At 47.9% G+C, this 23313-nt stretch overlaps 1 protein-coding gene across 3 annotated transcripts in view; it reads right to left on the reverse strand.

Moving 5' to 3' along the window:
• Positions 1–13028: 13028 nt before the first annotated feature.
• The window catches only part of GTF3C2 (general transcription factor IIIC subunit 2), a 160944-nt gene continuing 150659 nt past the window's right edge, over positions 13029–23313 (reverse strand). For all 3 annotated transcript variants that reach the window (XM_077291968.1, XM_077291969.1, XM_077291967.1), the window contains exon 20: positions 13029–13602. In XM_077291968.1, the coding sequence (XP_077148083.1) occupies positions 13354–13602 (249 nt within the window). In that variant the 3' untranslated portion in view covers positions 13029–13353. The remainder of the gene's footprint in view (positions 13603–23313) is intronic.

A 23313-nucleotide genomic window follows, 5' to 3' on the forward strand; every position in this document is an offset into this window, starting at 1 on the left:
TTGGGGTCTGTCTCTCCACCTTTCCCTGCAGTCTTTTGGGGTCTGTCTCTCCACCTTTCTCTGCAGTCTTTTGGGGTCCGTCTCTCCACCTTTCTCTGCAGTCTTTTGGGGTCTGTCTCTCCTCCTTTCTCTGCAGTCTTTTGGGGTCCGTCTCTCCACCTTTCTCTGCAGTCTTTTGGGGTCTGTCTCTCCACCTTTCCCTGCAGTCTTTTAGGGTCTGTCTCTCCACCTTTCTCTGCAGTCTTTTGGGGTCTGTCTCTCCACCTTTCCCTGCAGTCTTTTGGGGTCTGTCTCTCCTCCTTTCTCTGCAGTCTTTTGGGGTCCGTCTCTCCACCTTTCTCTGCAGTCTTTTGGGGTCTGTCTCTCCACCTTTCTCTACAGTCTTTTGGGGTCTGTCCCTCCCATCTTTCTCTGCAGTCTTTTGGGGTCTGTCTCTCCACCTTTCTCTGCAGTCTTTTGGGGTCCGTCTCTCCACCTTTCTCTGCAGTCTTTTGGGGTCTGTCTCTCCTCCTTTCTCTCAGTCTTTTGGGGTCCGTCTCTCCACCTTTCTCTGCAGTCTTTTGGGGTCTGTCTCTCCACCTTTCTCTACAGTCTTTTGGGGTCTGTCTCTCCTCCTTTCTCTGCAGTCTTTTGAGGTCTGTCTCTCCACCTTTCCCTGCAGTCTTTTGGGGTCTGTCTCTCCACCTTTCTCTGCAGTCTTTTGGGGTCTGTCTCTCCACCTTTCTCTACAGTCTTTTGGGGTCTGTCCCTCCCATCTTTCTCTGCAGTCTTTTGGGGTCTGTCTCTCCACCTTTCCCTGCAGTCTTTTGGGGTCTATCTCTCCACCTTTCTCTGCAGTCTTTTGGGGTCTGTCTCTCCACCTTTCTCTGCAGTCTTTTGGGGTCTGTCTCTCCACCTTTCTCTGCAGTCTTTTGGGGTCTGTCTCTCCACCTTTCCCTGCAGTCTTTTGGGGTCTGTCTCTCCCACCTTTCTCTACAGTCTTTTGGGGTCTGTCTCTCCTCCTTTCTCTGCAGTCTTTTGGGGTCTGTATCTCCCTCCCATCTTTCTCTGCAGTCTTTTGGGGTCTGTCTCTCCCTCCTTTCTCTGCAGTCTTTTGGGGTCCATCTCTCCACCTTTCTCTGCAGTCTTTTGGGGTCCATCTCTCCACCTTTCCCTGCAGTCTTTTGTGGTCTGTCTCTCCCAGCTTTCTCTGCAGTCTCTTGGGGTCTGTCTCTACGGCTTTGTACATCTAGAGGTGACATTTTGCCCCTTCCTCTTTGCCCCCTCACTGTTATATTGGATGGAGACATCTGTGATCAGTAATTTTCACGTCTTGTCACAGATTCTCTGGATTTTGGGTCTGGATGGTGACTGCGCCGTTCACACAGAATATGCTCTGATCTAAACCCTCCATTGTATCCCTGGCAGGATGTTGAGGGTCGTTGTCCTGCAGGAAGTGTCACGTCTTTTGCAGCCTCTAACAGGTTTTCCTCCAGGATTGTCCTGTATTTTTAGCTCCATCCATCTTCCCATCACTTCTGACCAGCTTCCCTGCCCCTGCTGAAGTAAAGTCTCCCCACAGCAGAATGCTCCCACCACCATGTGTGACAGTGGGAATAGTGTTTTCAGGGTGACGTGCAGTGTTAGTTTTCCATTACACATAGCATTTTGCCCAAAAAGTTCTGCTTTGATCTCATCTAACCCCTTCTTACACATGCCTGCTCTGCCCCCTACATGGGACTTCTTATGGCTTGCTGTCAAAAAAAGTCTTTCTTCTTTGCACTCTTCCATGAAAGCCAGATATGTGGAGTATACGACTAAGGGCTCATTTCCACATGCGAGTCACACGTCCGTATCTCGCATGTGGAAACCAAGCTCTGGCGCCGGCACTTTGGAGCGGAGCTGTGCAGCTCCATGTGTTCCTATGCGGCCGCACGCTCCACTCTGGAGTGCCGGCTCCACAGCTTGGTTTCCACATGTGAGACACGGACGTGTGCCTCGCATGTGGAAATGAGCCCTAATAGTCGTCTTGTGGAAAGATTCTTCCCCCTGATCACTGCAGCTCCTCAGTGACTATGGGCCTCATGGCTGCTTCTATAATTAGTGCTCTCGCTCCTTGGGGTGTCAGGTTAGGAGGTCGGCCATGTCTTGGTAGGTTTGCAGTTGTGCCATACTCCTTCCATTTTTGAATGATGGATTGATGCTCTGTGAGATGTTCACAGCTTAGGCTATTTTGTTATAACCTATCCCTTTTTGACTTTTCTCCACAACTTTATCCCTGACCTGTCTGGTGGGCTCCTTGGTTTTCATGGTGCGGTTTGATCCCCAATGTTCTCATACAAACCTCTGAAGCCTTTACAGAACATCTGTAGTTATACTGAGAGGGAATCACACCAAGGTGGATGCAATGTACTAATTATCTGAAATCTGGAGGCGACCGGTCACTCAGGATTTTATTTAGGGGAATAAGACTACCGTGGGCTGAATACAAATGCACCTCACAATTTCCAGATATACAGTATACACTGCTCAAAAAAACAAAGGGAACACAAACAACAGAATATAACTCCAAGTAAATCAAACTTCTGTGAAATCAAACTGTCCACTTAGGAACCACACTGATTGACCATCAATTTCACATGCTGTTGTGCAAATGGAATAGACAACAGATGGAAATTACTGGCAATTATCAAGACCCCCTCAATAAAAGAGCGGTTCTGCAGGTGGGGACCACAGACCACATCTCAGTACCAATGCTTTCTGGCTGATGTTTTGATCACTTTTGAATGTTGGTTGTGCTTTCACACTCGTGGTAGCATGAGACGGACTCTACAACCCACACAAGTGGCTCAGGTAGTGCAGCTCATCAAGGATGGCACATCAATGCGAGCTGTGGCAAGAAGGTTTGCTGTGTCTGTCAGCGTAGTGTCCAGAGGCTGGAGGCGCTACCAGGAGACAGGCGAGTACACCAGGAGACGTGGAGTGGGCCGTTGGAGGGCAACAATCCAGCAGCAGGACCGCTACCTCTGCCTTTGTGTAAGGAGGAACAGGAGGAGCACTGCCAGAGCCCTGCAAAATGACCTCCAGCAGGCCACAAATGTGCACGTGTCTGCAAAAATAGTTAGAAACCGACCCCATGAGGATGGTCTCAGTGCCCGACGTCCACAGATGGGGGTTGTGCTCACAGCCAAACACAGAACGCTTAGCATTTGCCACAGAACACCAGGTTTGGTAAATTCACAACTGGCGCCCTGTGCTCTTCACAGATTAAAGCAGGTTCACACTGAGCACATGTGACAGACGTGACAGAGTCTGGAGACGCCGTGGAGAGCGATCTGCTGCCTGCAACATCCTTCAGCATGACCGGTTTGGCAGTAGGTCAGTAATGGTGTGGGTTGGCATTTCTTTGGAGGGCCGCACAGCCCTCCATGTGCTCGCCAGTGATAGCCTGACTGCCATTAGGTACCGAGATGAGATCCTCAGACCCCTTGTGAGACCATATGCTGGTGCAGTTGGCCCTGGGTTCCTCCTAATGCAGGACAATGCCAGACCTCATGTGGCTGGAGTGTTTCAGCAGTTCCTGCAAGATGGAGGCATTGAAGCTATGGACTGGCCGCCTGTTCCCCAGACATGAATCAGATTGCACACATCTGGGACATCGTGTCTCGCTCCATCCACCAACGTCACGTTGCACCACAGACTGTCTAGGAGTTGGAGGATGCTTTAGTCCAGGTCTGGGAGATCTCTCAGGAGACCATCCGCTGCCTCATCAGGAGCATGCCCAGGTATTGCAGGGAGGTCATACAAGCATGAGAAGGCCACACACACTACTGAGCATCATTTCTTTGTCATGAGGCATTTCCACTGAAGTTGGATCAGCCTGTAATTTGATTTTCCACTTTGATTTTAAATATCATTCCAAATCCAGACCTCGATGGGGTATTAATTTTGATTTACATTGATAATTGTTATGTTTTATTGTTCTCAACGCATTCCACTATGTAATGAATAAAGATTTACAACCAGAATATTTCATTCAGTGATATCTAGGATGTGGGATTTTAGTGTTCCCTTTATTTTTTTGAGCAGAGTATTTTAAAAATATTTAGAAAACCGAAAATCATGTAACATTTCTTTTATACTAAGTGTTGGTATCATAAAAATATCCCAATAAAATAGTTTTCAGTTCGTGGGTGTAATGTGGAAAAGCTCATAGGGTTTGAAGAGTTTTTCAAGGTACTGTACCCAGCACTGCCGCCATGTAATCCAGTCACTACAATCAGTGGTCCCTTAATGATGTAACTTCCTCCTCTCAAATAGTCTTACTTCAGACCTCTGCAAATCACATTTCTGTTCACAGGCCAAATTTTCTTCACTCACAGTGACGGGCCAGACTCCCACCTCTCACACGGACAGTCACGGGCCGGACTCCCACCTCTCACACGGACAGTCACGGGCCGGACTCCCACCTCTCACACTGACCGTGACGGGCCGGACTCCCACCTCTCACACGGACAGTGACGGGCCAGACTCCCATCTCTCACACGGACAGTGACGGGCCGGACTCCCACCTCTCACACGGACAGTGACGGGCCGGACTCCCACCTCTCACACGGACAGTGACGGGCCGGACTCCCACCTCTCACACGGACAGTGACGGGCCGGACTCCCACCTCTCACACTGACAAGTGACGGGCCGGACTCACACCTCTCACACGGACAGTGACGGGCCGGACTCCCACCTCTCACACGGACAGTGACGGGCCGGACTCCCTTCTCACACAGTCACGGGCCAGACTCCCACCTCTCACACGGACATTGACGGGCCGGACTCCCACCTCTCACACGGACAGTCACGGGCCGGACTCCCATCTCTCATATGGACAGTCACGGGCCGGACTCCCATCTCTCATATGGACAGTCACGGGCCGGACTCCCACCTCTCACACGGACAGTGACGGGCCGGACTCCCACCTCTCACACGGACAGTGACGGGCCGGACTCCCACCTCTCACACTGACAAGTGACGGGCCGGACTCCCACCTCTCACACGGACAGTGACGGGCCGGACTCCCACCTCTCACACGGACAGTGACGGGCCGGACTCCCACCTCTCACACGGACAGTGACGGGCCGGACTCCCACCTCTCACACGGACAGTGACGGGCCGGACTCTCACCTCTCACACACGGACTGTCACGGGCCGGACTCCCACCTCTCACACGGACAGTGACGGGCCGGACTCTCACCTCTCACACGGACAGTGACGGGCCGGACTCCCACCTCTCACACGGACAGTGACGGGCCGGACTCCCACCTCTCACACGGACAGTGACGGGCCGGACTCCCTTCTCTCACACGGACAGTGACGGGCCGGACTCCCACCTCTCACACGGACAGTGACGGGCCGGACTCCCAACTCTCACACGGACAGTCACGGGCCGGACTCCCACCTCTCACACGGACAGTGACGGGCCGGACTCCCACCTCTCACAAGGACAGTGACGGGCCGGACTCCCACCTCTCACACGGACAGTGATGGGCCAGACTCCCATCTCTCATATGGACAGTGACGGGCCGGACTCCCACCTCTCACACGGACAGTGACGGGCCGGACTCCCACCTCTCACAAGGACAGTGACGGGCCGGACTCCCACCTCTCACACGGACAGTGACGGGCCGGACTCCCACCTCTCACACGGACAGTGACGGGCCGGACTCCCACCTCTCACACGGACAGTCACAGGCCGGACTCCCATCTCTCACACGGACAGTGACGGGCCGGACTCCCACCTCTCACACGGACAGTCACGGGCCGGACTCCCACCTCTCACACGGACAGTCACGGGCCGGACTCCCACCTCTCACACGGACAGTGACGGGCCGGACTCCCACCTCTCACACGGACAGTGACGGGCCGGACTCCCACCTCTCACACGGACAGTGACGGGCCGGACTCCAACCTCTCACACGGACAGTCACGGGCCGGACTCCCATCTCTCACACGGACAGTGACGGGCCGGACTCCCACCTCTCACACGGACAGTGACGGGCCGGACTCCCACCTCTCACACGGACAGTCACGGGCCGGACTCCCACCTCTCACACGGACAGTCACGGGCCGGACTCCCACCTCTCACACGGACAGTCACGGGCCGGACTCCCACCTCTCACACGGACAGTGACGGGCCGGACTCCCACCTCTCACACGGACAGTGATGGGCCGGACTCCCACCTCTCACACGGACAGTGACGGGCCGGACTCCCACCTCTCACACGGACAATGACGGGCCGGACTCCCACCTCTCACACGGACAGTGACGGGCCGGACTCCCACCTCTCACACGGACAGGACTCCCACCTCTCACACGGACAGTCACGGGCCGGACTCCCACCTCTCACACTGACAGTCACGGGCCGGACTCCCACCTCTCACACGGACAGTCACGGGCCGGACTCCCATCTCTCATATGGACAGTCACGGGCCGGACTCCCACCTCTCACACGGACAGTCACGGGCCGGACTCCCACCTCTCACACAGTGACGGGCCGGACTCCCACCTCTCACACGGATAGTCACGGGCCGGACTCCCACCTCTCACACGGACAGTCACGGGCCGGACTCCCACCTCTCACACTGACAGTCACGGGCCGGACTCCCACCTCTCACACGGACAGTCACGGGCCGGACTCCCATCTCTCATATGGACAGTCACGGGCCGGACTCCCACCTCTCACACGGACAGTCACGGGCCGGACTCCCACCTCTCACACAGTGACGGGCCGGACTCCCACCTCTCACACGGATAGTGACGGGCCGGACTCCCACCTCTCACACGGACAGTCACGGGCCGGTGTCATGATCTCTGCAGGCAGAGATCATAGCAAGCCTATAGAGGGACAAGCTCTCGGAAGATGGAACTATACTGACCATGAACTAAGCCTGCCGCGCAACTAGAAATAGCCAGGTAGCATTTCCTATTTATCGCTAGATGCCCAGCTCTGGCCTAAGACCTAAATAGCTAGCAGAGGGAAATATAAGACCTGGCTCACCTCTAGAGAAATATTCCAAAGAAGACAGTAGCCCCCCACATATAATGACGGTGAGTTCAGATGAAACAACAAACGCAGCAGGAAAATAGTCTTAGCAAATTTGAGGTCCGCTTACTAGATAGCAGAAGACAGATAGTGTTTTTCTGCTGACCATGAAAGTATACTAACAAAACACCATCCAGAGATTACCTTAAACTCTGGCATTAACTCATAACGCCAGAGTAGCAATCCCTGATCAACGAGAGCTTTCCAGACACAGTAACAAAACTTCAGCTGTGAACTGGAACAAATAGGCAAAACAAAACATGGACAAAAGTCCAACTTATCTAGTAGTTGTCTAGAAGCAGGAACAAGCACTGAGAGGCATCAGATAACATTGTTGACCGGCAAGAAACCACCAGAGAAATGAGCTTAAATAGCGACACCCACTACTGATGGAACCAGGTGAAACAGGAAAGAGGATGACAAGTCCAATTCCACAAGCGGCCACCGGGGGAGCCCAGAATCCAAATTCACAACAGTACCCCCCCCTCAAGGAGGGGGCACCGAACCCTCACCAGATCCACCAGGGCGACCAGGATGAGCCCTATGGAAGGCACGAACAAGATCAGAAGCATGAACATCAGATGCATTGACCCAAGAATTATCCTCCTGGCCGTAACCCTTCCAGTTGACCAGATACTGGAGTTTCCGTCTGGAAACACGAGAGTCCAAAATTTTCTCCACAACGTACTCCAACTCACCCTCAACCAACACCGGAGCAGGAGGCTCAACTGAAGGTACAACAGGTACCTCATACCTGCGCAATAACGACCGATGAAAAACGTTATGAATGGAAAAGGACGCAGGGAGGTCCAAACGGAAAGAAACAGGATTAAGAATCTCCAATATTCTATAAGGGCCGATGAACCGAGGTTTAAACTTAGGAGAAGAGACCCTCATAGGGACAAAACGAGAAGACAACCACACTAAATCTCCAACACAAAGCCGAGAACCAACACGACGATGACGGTTGGCAAAACGCTGAGTCTTCTCCTGGGACAACTTCAAATTGTCCATAACCTGCCCCCAGATGTGATGCAATCTCTCCACCACCGCATCCACTCCAGGACAATCCGAGGATTCCACCTGACCGGAGGAAAATCGAGGGTGAAACCCCGAATTACAGAAAAACGGGGACACCAAGGTGGAAGAACTGGCCCGATTATTGAGGGCGAACTCTGCCAATGGCAAAAAAGCAACCCAATCATCCTGGTCAGCAGAGACAAAACACCTCAGATATGTCTCAAGGGTCTGATTAGTCCGCTCGGTCTGGCCATTAGTCTGAGGGTGAAAAGCAGATGAAAAAGACAAATCTATGCCCATCCTAGCACAGAATGCCCGCCAAAATCTAGACACAAATTGGGTACCTCTGTCAGAAACAATATTCTCAGGAATACCGTGCAATCGGACAACATTCTGAAAAAACAGAGGAACCAACTCAGAAGAAGAAGGCAACTTGGGCAGAGGAACCAAATGGACCATTTTAGAGAAACGGTCACAGACCACCCAGATGACAGACATCTTCTGGGAAACAGGCAGATCTGAAATAAAATCCATCGAGATGTGTGTCCAAGGCCTCTTAGGAATAGGCAAGGGCAACAGCAGTCCGCTAGCCCGAGAACTACAAGACTTGGCCCGAGCACAAACGTCACATGACTGCACAAAGACTCGCACATCTCGTGACAGGGAAGGCCACCAGAAGGATCTTGCCACCAAATCCCTGGTACCAAAAATTCCGGGATGACCTGCCAATGCAGAAGAATGTACCTCAGAGATGACTCTGCTGGTCCAATCATCCGGAACAAACAGTCTATCAGGCGGACAACGATCCGGTCTATCCGCCTGAAACTCTTGCAAGGACCGCCGCAGATCAGGAGAAACGGCCGACAAAATTACTCCCTCCCTAAGGATACCTGTGGGTTCAAAATTACCAGGAGAGTCCGGGTCAAAACTCCTAGAAAGGGCATCTGCCTTAACATTCTTAGAACCCGGTAGGTATGACACCACAAAATTAAAGCGAGAAAAAAATAAAGACCAGCGCGCCTGTCTAGGATTCAGGCGTCTGGCAGTCTCAAGATAAATCAAATTTTTGTGGTCAGTCAATACCACCACCTGATGCCTAGCCCCCTCGAGCCAATGGCGCCACTCCTCAAACGCCCACTTCATGGCCAAAAGCTCCCGATTCCCAACATCATAATTCCGCTCTGCGGGCGAAAATTTGCGAGAAAAGAAGGCACAAGGCCTAATGACGGAGCAGTCGGAACCTTTCTGCGACAACACTGCCCCAGCTCCGATCTCAGAAGCGTCAACCTCAACCTGAAAAGGCAGATTCACATCAGGCTGACGCAACACAGGGGCAGAGGCAAAACGGCGCTTAAGCTCCTGAAAGGCCTCTACAGCATGAGGGGACCAATTAGCAACATCAGCGCCTTGTCTGGTCAAATCAGTCAGTGGTTTAACGACATCCGAAAAACCAGCAATAAATCGGCGGTAAAAGTTGGCAAAGCCCAAAAATCTCTGAAGACCCTTAAGAGAGGAGGGCTGAGTCCAGTCACAAATAGCTTGCACCTTGACGGGATCCATCTCAATGGAAGAGGGAGAAAAAATATACCCCAAAAAGGAAATTTTCTGGACCCCAAAAACGCACTTAGACCCCTTCACACATAAAGAATTAGACCGCAGAACCTGAAAAACTCTCCTGACCTGCTGGACATGAGAGTCCCAGTCCTCAGAAAAAATCAGAATATCATCCAGATATATTATCATAAATTTATCCAGAAAATCGCGGAAAATATCATGCATAAAAGACTGGAAAACTGAAGGGGCATTAGAAAGACCAAAAGGCATGACCAAATACTCAAAGTGGCCCTCGGGCGTATTAAATGCGGTCTTCCACTCATCCCCCTGCCTGATCCGCACCAAATTATACGCCCCACGAAGATCAATTTTAGAGAACCACTTAGCACCCTCTATACGAGCAAACAAATCAGTAAGCAATGGCAATGGGTATTGATACTTAACAGTGATCTTATTCAGAAGCCGATAATCAATACATGGTCTCAAAGAGCCGTCTTTTTTTGAGACAAAGAAAAACCCAGCTCCCAAGGGAGAAGAAGATGGACGAATATGTCCCTTTTCCAAAGACTCCTTTATATATTCCCGCATAGCAGCATGTTCCGGCACAGACAAATTAAACAAACGACCCTTTGGATATTTACAACCCGGTATCAAATCTATGGCACAATCGCACTCACGGTGCGGAGGTAACGACCCAAGCTTGGGTTCGTCAAAGACGTCTTGATAATCAGAGAGGAACTCAGGGACTTCAGAGGGAATGGACGACGAAATAGAAACCAAAGGTACGTCCCCATGAATACCCTTACATCCCCAGCTCAACACAGACATTGCTCTCCAGTCCAAGACTGGGTTGTGAGACTGCAACCATGGCAATCCCAGTACCAAATCGTCATGTAAATTATACAGCACCAGGAAACGAATAATCTCCTGGTGATCCGGATTGATACGCATGGTTACTTGTGTCCAGTATTGTGGTTTATTATTAGCCAATGGGGTGGAGTCAATCCCCTTCAGAGGAATAAGAGTCTCCAAAGGCTCTAAATCAAAACCACAACGATTGGCAAAGGACCAATCCATAAGACTCAGAGCGGCGCCAGAGTCAACATAGGCGTCCGTGGCAATGGATGACAAAGAGCAAATCAGGGTTACAGACAAAATAAACTTAGACTGAATGGTGCCAATGGAAACAGACTTATCAAGCTTCTTTGTACGCCTAGAGCATGCTGATATAACATGAGTAGAATCCCCACAATAGAAACACAATCCATTCTTCCGTCTAAAATTCTGTCGCTCGCTCCTGGACAGAATTCTATCACACTGCATACTTTCTGGCGTCTTTTCCATAGACACCGCCAGATGGTGCACCGGTTTGCGCTCCCGCAGACGCCTATCAATCTGAATAGCCATTGTCATGGACTCATTCAGACCTGCAGGCAAAGGGAACCCCACCATAACATCCTTAACGGCATCAGAGAGACCTTCTCTGAAAGTTGCCGCCAAGGCGCACTCATTCCACTGAGTAAGCACAGACCATTTACGGAATTTTTGGCAGAAAACTTCAGCTTCGTCTTGCCCCTGAGATAGTGCCATCAAAGTTTTTTCTGCCTGAAGTTCCAAATGAGGTTCCTCATAAAGCAAGCCCAAGGCCAGAAAAAACGCATCCACATCGCGTAACGCAGGATCCCCTGCTGGCAATGAGAAGGCCCAATCTTGAGGGTCACCCCTGAGCAAGGAAATCACAATCCTAACCTGCTGAGCAGGGTCTCCAGCTGAACGAGACTTCAGGGACAAATAAAGCTTACAATTATTTCGGAAATTCTGGAAGCTAGCTCTATTCCCTGTGAAGAACTCCGGCAAAGGAATTCTCGGCTCAGATACCGGAGCATGTACCACAAAATCTTGTAAATTTTGTACTTTCGTGATGAGATTATTCAAACCCGCAGTTACACTCTGGAGATCCATTATTGTCAGGTGCACACAGAGCATACAGAGATTAGGAGGAGAGAGAGAAAAAAGACTGCAGCAAGGCAGACTGGAGGAAAAAAAAAAAAAAAAAAAAAAAATTCCAGCAGACTTCTTATAACTCTCCTTTCTCAACCTGGGTCTTTAACACTTTATTGGCCGGTCAAACTGTCATGATCTCTGCAGGCAGAGATCATAGCAAGCCTATAGAGGGACAAGCTCTCGGAAGATGGAACTATACTGACCATGAACTAAGCCTGCCGCGCAACTAGAAATAGCCAGGTAGCATTTCCTATTTATCGCTAGATGCCCAGCTCTGGCCTAAGACCTAAATAGCTAGCAGAGGGAAATATAAGACCTGGCTCACCTCTAGAGAAATATTCCAAAGAAGACAGTAGCCCCCCACATATAATGACGGTGAGTTCAGATGAAACAACAAACGCAGCAGGAAAATAGTCTTAGCAAATTTGAGGTCCGCTTACTAGATAGCAGAAGACAGATAGTATACTTTCATGGTCAGCAGAAAAACACTAACAAAACACCATCCAGAGATTACCTTAAACTCTGGCATTAACTCATAACGCCAGAGTAGCAATCCCTGATCAACGAGAGCTTTCCAGACACAGTAACAAAACTTCAGCTGTGAACTGGAACAAATGGGCAAAACAAAACATGGACAAAAGTCCAACTTATCTAGTAGTTGTCTAGAAGCAGGAACAAGCACTGAGAGGCATCAGATAACATTGTTGACCGGCAAGAAACCACCAGAGAAATGAGCTTAAATAGCGACACCCACTACTGATGGAACCAGGTGAAACAGGAAAGAGGATGACAAGTCCAATTCCACAAGCGGCCACCGGGGGAGCCCAGAATCCAAATTCACAACAGGCCGGACTCCCACCTCTCACACGGACAGTCACGGGCCGGACTCCCACCTCTCACACAGATAGTGACGGGCCGGACTCCCACCTCTCACACGGACAGACACGGACAGTCACGGGCCGGACTCCCACCTCTCACACAGTGACGGGCCGGACTCCCACCTCTCACACGGATAGTCACGGGCCGGACTCCCACCTCTCACACAGATAGTGACGGGCCGGACTCCCACCTCTCACACGGACAGTCACGGGCCGGACTCCCACCTCTCACACGGACAGTCACGGGCCGGACTCCCACCTCTCACACAGATAGTGACGGGCCGGACTCCCACCTCTCACACGGACAGTCACGGGCCGGACTCCCACCTCTCACACGGACAGTCACGGGCCGGACTCCCACCTCTCACACAGATAGTGACGGGCCGGACTCCCACCTCTCACACGGACAGTCACGGGCCGGACTCCCACCTCTCACACGGACAGCCACGGGCCTGTCCATCTGTTACATGGATACAACACTTAAAAAAAACTTAATGGAAAAATAGGATTTTATTATTAAACAGACAGGAGGCCTCCGGAGCAGCTCAATGTGAGCGATGAGGAGGCGACATGGCTCCGTCTGTACTGCCCAGATCTGTGCGGGACAGAGCAGATCACCAAGACTTTGCTTTGTCCTGTGGTACAATAATCCTGCCAATATGGGGCCTGGGCAGTGTCAAGTGCTATATAGATGTCCGTCTGGGCATGACAGGAGATAAAAAAGCAAAAACTCTTAAAAACAAACTAAAACCAGAAGTGATGTGGACATTTTTAAAAAACAAAAGAGCTGAAAACAAGGGTGAAGGTTCTCCGGGTGTCACTACGAGACATCTGTCCCATCCCCCACAGGCTCGATCTGCACTACACAATGCTGGACCTCCGAGCTGTACTCCAACTCTCTGGCTGTCTCTGCCACTTCACACTTGGCCTGAAACCTGGCGATCTTCTCCTGGATCATCTTCTGCCCGACCGACGTCAGCAAACCTTGAACGCAGTGAACCCTTACCAGGCCGGAGTGACCCCCAGACACAATCCACGGGTACGCATCCAAGTTGGGGTTGAACCGGACCTAAAGATGACAAAATGGGTCAAAAATGGATACTGGGAACTGAGTAGTCACCGGGGTCTCCACAGACCGCTGCTCTCATTGCTCCCTACAAGCTCCGGGGGAAGGAGCTGCTCACCCCCTTCGTGAGTGGATGTGGGGGGTCCTCATCCTACACATGTGCAAATGCAGGGGGTCCAAGCCTAAATACTAGCTGCAAGTATCCTCACCCTGTGTACTAGCTGTGGTCTTCATCCTATATAGACATGAGCTGTGGTGGTCCTCACCCTATATAGACAGGAGCTGTGGTGGTCCTCACCCTATATAGACACTAGCTGCGGTGGTCCTCACCCTATATAGACAGGAGCTGCAGTGGTCCTCACCATATAGACAGGAGCTGTGGTGGTCCTCACCCTATATAAACAGGAGCTGTGGTGGTCCTCATCCTATATAAACAGGAGCTGTGGTGGTCCTCATCCTATATAGACACTAGCTGTGGTGGTCTTCACCCTATATAGACACTAGCTGCGGTGGTCCTCACCCTATATAGACAGGAGCTGCAGTGGTCCTCACCATATAGACAGGAGCTGTGGTGGTCCTCATCCTATATAGACATGAGCTGCGGTGGTCCTCACCCTATATAGACATGAGCTGCGGTGGTCCTCACCCTATATAGACATGAGCTACGGTGGTCCTCATCCTATATAGACATGAGCTGCGGTGGTCCTCACCCTATATAGACATGAGCTGCAGTGGTCCTCACCCTATATAGACATGAGCTGCAGCGGTCCTCACCCTATACAGACCCTATATAGACATGAGCTGCGGTGGTCCTCACCCTATATAGACAGGAGCTGCAGTGGTCCTCATCCTATATAAACAGGAGCTGTGGTGGTCCTCATCCTATATAGACACTAGCTGTGGTGGTCTTCACCCTATATAGACACGAGCTGTGGCGGTCCTCACCTTATATACGAGCTGTGGTGGTCCTCACCCTACATACGAGCTGCAGTGGTCCTCACCCTATATAGACACAAGCTATGGTGGTCCTCACCTTATATACGAGCTGTGGTGGTCCTCACCTTATATAGACACGAGCTGCGGTGGTCCTCACCTTATATACGAGCTGTGGTGGTCCTCACCCTATATACGAGCTGCAGTGGTCCTCACCCTATATAGACACAAGCTATGGTGGTCCTCACCTTATATTCGAGCTGTGGTGGTCCTCACCCTATATACGAGCTGCTGTGGTCCTCACCCTATATACGAGCTGCAGTGGTCCTCACCCTATATAGACACGAGCTATGGTGGTCCTCACCTTATATACGAGCTGTGGTGGTCCTCACCCTATATAGAAATGAGCTGCGGTGGTCCTCACCCTATATAGACAGGAGCTGTGGTGGTCCTCACCCTATATAGACACGAGCTGCGGTGGTCCTCACCTTATATACGAGCTGCAGTGGTCCTCACCCTATATAGACACGAGCTATGGTGGTCCTCACCCTATATAGACATGAGCTGCGGTGGTCCTCACCCTATATAGACACTAGCTGCAGTGGTCCTCACCCTATATAGACATGAGCTGCAGTGGTCCTCACCCTATATAGACACGAGCTATGGTGGTCCTCACCTTATATACGAGCTGTGGTGGTCCTCACCCTATATACGAGCTGCAGTGGTCCTCACCCTATATATGAGCTATGGTGGTCCTCCTCACCCTGTATAGACACGAGCTGCGGTGGTCCTCATTATAGATACAGTTGAAACCAGGAGTTTCCATCCACTGTATATAAAGAGACATCTGCAGGTTTTTCTCAATCTCTGACATGAAATCAGAATAAACCTTTCCCGTTTAGGACAATTAGGATTACCATCATTATTAATATTTGCCAAATGCCAGAATAATGAGAGAGAGTGAATGTCCTAAGGTATTTTTATAACTTACTGCAAAGTCAAAAGTTTCCATCCACTAAAGATGAGATGACTATGCCTCTACACAATTCTGGACTGCTCATATGATGATGTCATGTGTTTGGAAGCTTCTTCTTTTTCTGTCAACATCTGAGTTAATTAGAGACACACCTGTGGTTGTATTTTAATGCACACCTGAAACACACTGCTTTTTTGTGTAACATCATGGGAAAGTCTAAAGAAATCAGCCAACATATCAGGAAGAGAATTGTGGACTTGCACAAGTCTGGCTCATCCTTGGGTACAATTTCAAGATACCTGAAGGTACCTTGTTCATCTGTACAAACAAATATACGCAAGTACAATCAGGATGGAAATGTCCAGCCATCATACCGCTCAGGAAGGAGATGGGTTCTGTGTCCCAGAGATGAATTTGCTTTGGTCGGACATGTGCATATCAACCCAAGGACTAAAACCAAAGACCTTGTGAAGATTATAGCGGAAGCTGGTATTATCCACGTGAAATGAGTGCTATATCATGGGCTGAAAGGCCACTCTGCCAGGAAGAAGACATTACTCCAAAAGAAACACAAAAAGCCAGATTAACCCCTTCAAGTCGCGGCCCTTTTTCGTTTTTGCATTTTCGTTTTTCACTCCCCTCCTTCCCAGAGCCATAACTTTTTTATTTTTCCGTCAATATGGTCATGTGAGGGCTTATTTTTTGTGGGACGAGTTGTACTTTTGAACGACACCATTGGTTTTACCATGTCTTTTACTAGAAAACGGGGAAAAAATTCCAAGTGCGGTGAAATTGCAAAAAAAGTGCAATCCCACACTTGTTTTTTGTTTGGCTTTTTTGCTAGGTTCACTAAATGCTAAAACTGAGCTGCCATTATGATTCTCCAGGTCATTACGAGTTCATAGACACCTAACATGTCTAGGTTATTTTTTATCCAAGTGGTGAAAAAAAATTCAAAACTTTGCTTAAAAAAAAAAAAAAAAAAAGTGCCATTTTCCGATACCCGAAGTGTCTCCATTTTTCGTGATCTGGGGTCGGGTGAGGGCTTATTTTTTGCGTGCCGAGCTGGCGTTTTTAATAATATCACTTTTGTGCAGATACGTTCTTTTGATCGCCCGTTATTGCATTTTAATGCAATGTCGCGGCGACCAAATAAAAAGTAATTCTGGCGTTTCGAATTTTTTTCTCGCTACGCCGTTTAGCGGTCAGGTTAATGCTTTTTTTTTATTGATAGATCGGGCGATTCTGAACGCGGCGATACCAAATACGTGTAGTTTTTTTTTTTTTTTTATAGTTTTATTTAGGATGGGGCGAAAGGGGGGTGATTTAAACTTATGTTTTTTACATTTTTTCATATTTTTAAAAACATTTTTTTTTTACCTGTGCCATGCTTCAATAGCCTCCATGGGAGGCTAGAAGCAGGCACAACCCGATCGGCTCAGCTACATAGCAGCGATCATCAGATCGCTCCTATCTAGCTGAATTGCAGGCTTGCTATGAGCGCCGACCACAGGGGGGCGCTCACAGCAGGCCGGCATCAGTAACCATAGAGGTCTCAAGGACCTCTATGGTTACCATCCTGACACATCGCCGACCCCCAATCATGTGACAGGGGTCGGCGATGACGTCATTTCCGGCCGCCCGGCCGGAACCTTTAGTTAAATGCCGCTGTCTGCGTTTGACAGCGGCATTTAACAGGTTAATAGCGGCGGGTGAATAGCGATTTCACCCGCCGCTATTGCGCGCACATGTCAGCTGTACAAAACAGCTGACATGTCGCGACTTTGATGTGGGCTCACCGCCGGAGCGCACATCAAAGGGGGATGTACGGCGCATGTCGTGAAAGGGTTAATGTTTGCTAATGCACACAGGAACAGAAACCTTAATTTTTGGAGACATGTCCTGTGGTTTGAGGAAACTAAAATCGAACTTTTGGGGTAAAATGACCATCATTACGTTTGGAGGAAAAAGGGAGAAGCTTGAAAGCCTAAGAACACCATCCCAACTGTGAAACACGATGGTGGCAGCATCATGTTGTCATTTTTTTTGCTGAAGGAGGGACTGGTGCACTTCACAAAACATCATCATGAGAAAAAAAGATTATGTGGAAATACTGAAGCAACATCTCAAGACATCAGCCAGGAAGTGAAAGCTTTGGCAGAAATGGGTCTTCTAAATGGACAATGACCTGAAGCATACTGCTAAAATGGTAACAGAGTGGCTTAAGGAAAACAAAGTCAATGTTTGGAGCGGCCATCACAAAGCACTAATCTCAATCCTATTGAAAATTTATGGGCAAAGATGAAAAGGCCGATGTGAGCAACGCGACCTATAAACCTGGATCAGTTACACCAGTGTTGTCAGGGGGAATGGGGCCCAAATTCCGACCAACTACACTTTGTACAGAATTATTAGGCAAGTTGTATTTTAGAAAAGAAGGAGGTAGCCAGCAGCAAAAAATATATATAGTATAGCATCTGGGAAAATAATAATTCATATATTAATTAAGTGAAATTTCCCAGTGATAATTAATTTTTGCACTATTATTGGATTAAAGACAGTTATCATAAGAAGCACAAGAACAAAGAACGAGGAAATAAATCCAAAAGAAGATAACTATATGTCTTTAGAGTAAAAATTGCTTTATTAGTGTGCAAAATATCAGGAGGCAATGGTGACAACACAGTCACCCAACAAATATCATAAAAACAAGTAGCACACAAAGACACTAGGACAAAGCAGCAACTGACCCAAAAGAATATATAATATTTGGGAACTATGAATATACCTAACAACATAGGGGTACATTATTTCTGAACCAACAGGATGCGCCCCCTGACGAAGGGTTCCGAAACGCGCGTCGGGGCGGACACTGGGACTCTGCAGCCGTCTAACATCGGACCTTTAGGGTGATGTATTAATCCATTGTGTTCTGTTTATTTATTTCTAAGTCTGATCCTATACTAATGTTGCACTAGCTGGTTTGCTGTATTGAGACACTGTTCTTTATGACATCTGGTGGTTCTTCAGTGTGCCACTGTGATATCAGACTTTCTAACCCTGTTGGTTCAGAAATAATGTACCCCTATGTTGTTAGGTATATTCATAGTTCCCAAATATTATATATTCTTTTGGGTCAGTTGCTGCTTTGTCCTAGTGTCTTTGTGTGCTACTTGTTTTTATGATATTTGTTGGGTGACTGTGTTGTCACCATTGCCTCCTGATATTTTGCACACTAATAAAGCAAGTTGTATTTTAGAAGATTATTTTTATTATTGATCAACAACTATGTTCTCACTCAACCCCAAAGACTCAAATATCAAAGCTTAATATTTTTGGAAGTTGGAGTTGGTTTTTTTTTTTTTAGATTTGGCTATCTTAGGAGGATATCTGTTTGGGCAGGTAACTATTATTGTGCAGAATTATTAGGCAACTTAATAAAAACCAAATATATTCCCATCTCACTTGTTTATTTTCACCAGGTAAACCAATATAACTGCGCAAAATTTAGAAATAAACATTTCTGAAATGCAAAAACAAAACCCCAAAATGAGTGACCAGTATAGCCCCTTCTTTATGATGACACTCGGCAGCCTCCATCCATAGATTCTGTCAGTTGCTTGATCTGGTTACGACCAACATTACGTGCAGCAGCCACCACAGCCTCCAGACACTGCTCCGAGAGGTGGACTGTTTTTCCCTCCCTGTAGATCTCACATTTATGAGGGACCACAGGTTCTCTATGGGGTTCAGATCAGGTGAACAAGGGGCCATGTCATTATTTTTCCTTCTTTGAGACCTTTACTGGCCAGCCACGCTGTGGAGTAGTTGGAGGCATGTGATGGAGCATTGTCCTGCATGAAAATCAAGTTTTCCTTGAACGATTCCGACTTCTACCACTGCTTGAAGAAGTTGTCTTCCAGAAACTGGCAGTAGGTCTGGGAGTTGAGCTTCACTCTATCCTCAACCCGAAAAGGTCCCACAAGTTCATCTTTGATGATCCCAGCCCATACCAGTCCCCCACCTCCACCTTGTGGCGTCTGAGTCGGAGTGGAGCTCTCTGGCCTTTACTGATCCGCCTCTGGCCCATCAAGAGTCACTCTCATTTCATCAGTCCATAAAATCTTTGAGAAGTCAGTCGTAAGATATTTCTTGGCCCAGTCTTGACGTTTTATCTTATGTTTCTTGTTCACAGGTGGTCGTTTTTCAGCCTTCCTTACCTTGGCCATGTCCCTGAGTATCGCACACCTTGTGCTTTTTGTTACTCCAGTAACGTTGCAGCTCTGAAATATGGCAAAACTAGTGGCAAATGGCAAACCTGGTGAATTTTTCTATATAATTTGTTGGTGTTTCTTCAACATAAAAAACCACTTGTTTGGCTAAAAACTCTGAAGATACTTTTTTGAGTGCGACTGTTTATGCTCGGGACTATACCATGGAGGATTCCTCCACGTTCAGTCTGCACCACCACAAGCGAGAGTGCACGTCTTGTTCTTTACCACGGCAAATGGCATCTTGGCAGCTTCACGCTTGATTTTCCTCAATTCATGGGCAGTTATTTTGCGCCTTTTTTGCCCAACACGCTTCTTGCGACCCTGTTGGCTATTTGCCATGAAACGCTTCATTGTTCGGTGATCACGCTTCAAAAGTTTGGCAATTTCAACACTGCTGCCTCCCTCTGCAAGACATCTCACAATTTTGGACTTTTCAGAGCCGTCAAATCTCTCTTCTGACCCATTTTGCCAAAGAAAAGGAAGTTGCCTAATAATTAAGCACAGGTTATATAGGATTCTGATGTCATTAGACAACACCCCTCCTCATTACAGAGATGACATCACCGGATTTACTTAATTGGTAGTTGGCTCTCAGCCTGAACAGCTCGGAGTAGGACAACATGTATAAAAAGTATCATGGGATCAAAATATAAACTTGCCGAATAATTCTGCACACAGTGTATTGTGAGAAGCTCGTGGAAGGAGATCCCAAACGTCTAACCCAAGTCATTCAGTGTAAGGGCAATGGGACCAAATACTAATGAAATGGATGGAAACTTCTGACTTTGCAGTAAGTAATAAAAATGCCTTAAAACATTCTCTGTCTCTTATTATTCTGGCATTTGGCAAATATTAATAATTATGGTAATCCTAATTGTCCTAAAACGGGAAGAGTTTATTATATTTTCATGTCAGATATTGAGAAAAACCTGCAGATGTGTCTTTATATATATAGTGGCCGGAAACTTCTGGTTATAACTGTAAGAAAGAAAGTGAATTTATTTCAGTTCTTCAATACAAAAAGTGAATCTCATATATTCTATAGTCATTACACAGTGATCTATTTCACGTGTTTATTTCTGTTAATGTTGATGATTATGGCTTACAGCCAATGAAAATCCAAAAGTCATTATCTCAGTAAATTACAATCATTAACAAATAACACCTGTAAAGGCTCCTAAGCGTTTATAAAGGTCCGGTAGTCTGTTTCAGGAGATCCACAATCATGGGGAAGACTGCTGACTGACAGATGTCCGGAAGGCGTCACTGACACACTCCACAAGGAAAGTAAATTTAGCATTTCATTCGGAAATCAAGGTCCCAGAGATTGGAGGAAGAGTGGAGAGACCACAATCCAAGCTGCTGGAGGTCTGGTGTGAAGTCTCCACTATCAGTGATGGTTTGGGGAGCCATGTCATCTGCTGGTGTAGGTCCACTGTGTTTTATCAAGACCAAAGTCAGCGCAGCCGTCTACCAGGACATTGTACAGCACTTCATGCTTCCCTCTGCCGACAAGCTTTTTGGAGATGGAAATGTCATTCTCCAGCAGGACTTGGCCCCTGTCCACACTGCCAAAAGTGCCAATACCTGGTGTAAAAACAACAGTATCACTGGGCTTGATTGGCAGCAAACTCGCCTGACCTTAACCCTATAGAGAATCTATGGAGTATTGTCAAGAGGAAGATGAGACACCAGACCCAACAAGGCAGACAAGCTGAAGGTTACTATCAAAGCAACCTGGGCTTCCATAACCCCTCAGCAGCGCCACAGGCTGATCGCCTCCATGCCTTCTGCCTTCTCCTTGAACTCTTGGAATTTTCTTTAACTCATAATTTTTTTGTTTTCAAGGGGTCCTTCTTCCTACAGCTCCAGGGCACCGCTATGGGTGCTTCTTTTGCCCCGGCATACGCAAATCTGTTCCTGGGGCTGTGGGAGAGGGACCTTGCCCTGTCAGATCATTCGTCGATGGACCGCATCCCCATTTGGATGCGGTACATCGACGATATTTTCTTGATCTGGCAGGGTACCTTGGAATTGTTACAGGATTTCATTAATATTCTTAATTCTAATGATAAAAACATATTTGTCACATATCAAAGTGGCACAGATTCAATCAACTTTTTGGATGTTACAGTATGGAAAGACGTGGATAATATGTTGCAAACTACTATATATAGAAAGGAGACCTCTACCAACAGTTTACTGCACGCCTCGTCATCACACCCCAAATATATGGTCAATTCAGTCCCTATCGGCCAGTTCCTTCGCTTGCGAAGGATCTGTTCTAACAACGAAGATTTTGAGGTCAAGGCCAGAGACTTATGTAATAGATTTTCCGAGAGGGGGTATGGTAGGCGGGCCATTAAACGGGCCTATCACAGGGCCAAATATACAACGAGACAGTCTTTACTGTATCCCCGCGATGTACAACAAAGAAATAAGACCAATAATATACGTTTTATCACAAACTACCATGCCCAGTTCTCTCGTATGAAACAGTGTCTCGAGAAAGCCTGGCCTATACTTCGAACAGACTCAATCCTCCAGAAAATCCTCCCTGAAACTCCGAGTGTGACTATACGGCGGTCTAAAAACCTTAAAGACTGCTTAGTTAGGAGCCATTATCAAATGGATCCTAAACTGAGCTTTATTGATGGCAGGGGTCCTAGGTGTGGATGTGTTCCTTGTGGTCGGTGTGTCGCCTGTCCCAATATTGATTCCATTGATACATTTACCAATTCTTCAGGTGCACGGACATATGAGATTAGGAAGCATATCACATGCAATACCCGTAATGTGGTTTATTTCGCTATATGTCCTTGCAACCTCATTTATATAGGGCTCACGACGCGGCAATTAAAAATACGCGTACGTGAGCATGTACTTGGTATTGAGGCGGCCGCCGACCATGACGACATATCCACACTTCGTACCCTGCCCCGCCATTTTAAACTATATCACAATTGTGATAGTGCCACACTCAGAGTGAGAGGGATTGACAGTATTGATCCAGGGGTTCGTGGTGGTAAAGTTAGTATGAGACTCGCACAAAAAGAGACCAGATGGATCTGGGTATTGGACACGGTCCACCCGAAAGGGTTAAACGAAAATATAAGTTTTGTACCATTCCTTTAAAATCAGCTGATGCTTTGAGGATGTGTGTGTGTGCATGAGTTTCTTACTGTGATTTTAATCCCTTGTTTTTATTCAGTTTCCCTAGCCCCTCTATACTGACACTGCTTAGGATGAATCTATAATATCTCTTCATCCGTTTTATAACTACACTGGTGTTTGATGACCCTGAAATGCCGTTTTAAATACCATCTGCATCCGAAAAATTCCGTGGATATATGAAGCAGCAACATCATAGTGGAGATTGATTTTTGCTGGGATTTTTTTCTTATATATACATATGTTTAAATGTTACCATGTATTTTGGTTACCTATAATTGTTGCATAACATGCCTTAATTTTGTACTGATATTGTTGTTATGGTGGTTGTATTAATAGTTATTCCTTTAATTGTATGAC

This window comes from Ranitomeya variabilis, chromosome 2 (genome assembly GCF_051348905.1).
Source record: "Ranitomeya variabilis isolate aRanVar5 chromosome 2, aRanVar5.hap1, whole genome shotgun sequence".
Taxonomy (NCBI): Eukaryota; Metazoa; Chordata; class Amphibia; order Anura; family Dendrobatidae; genus Ranitomeya; species Ranitomeya variabilis.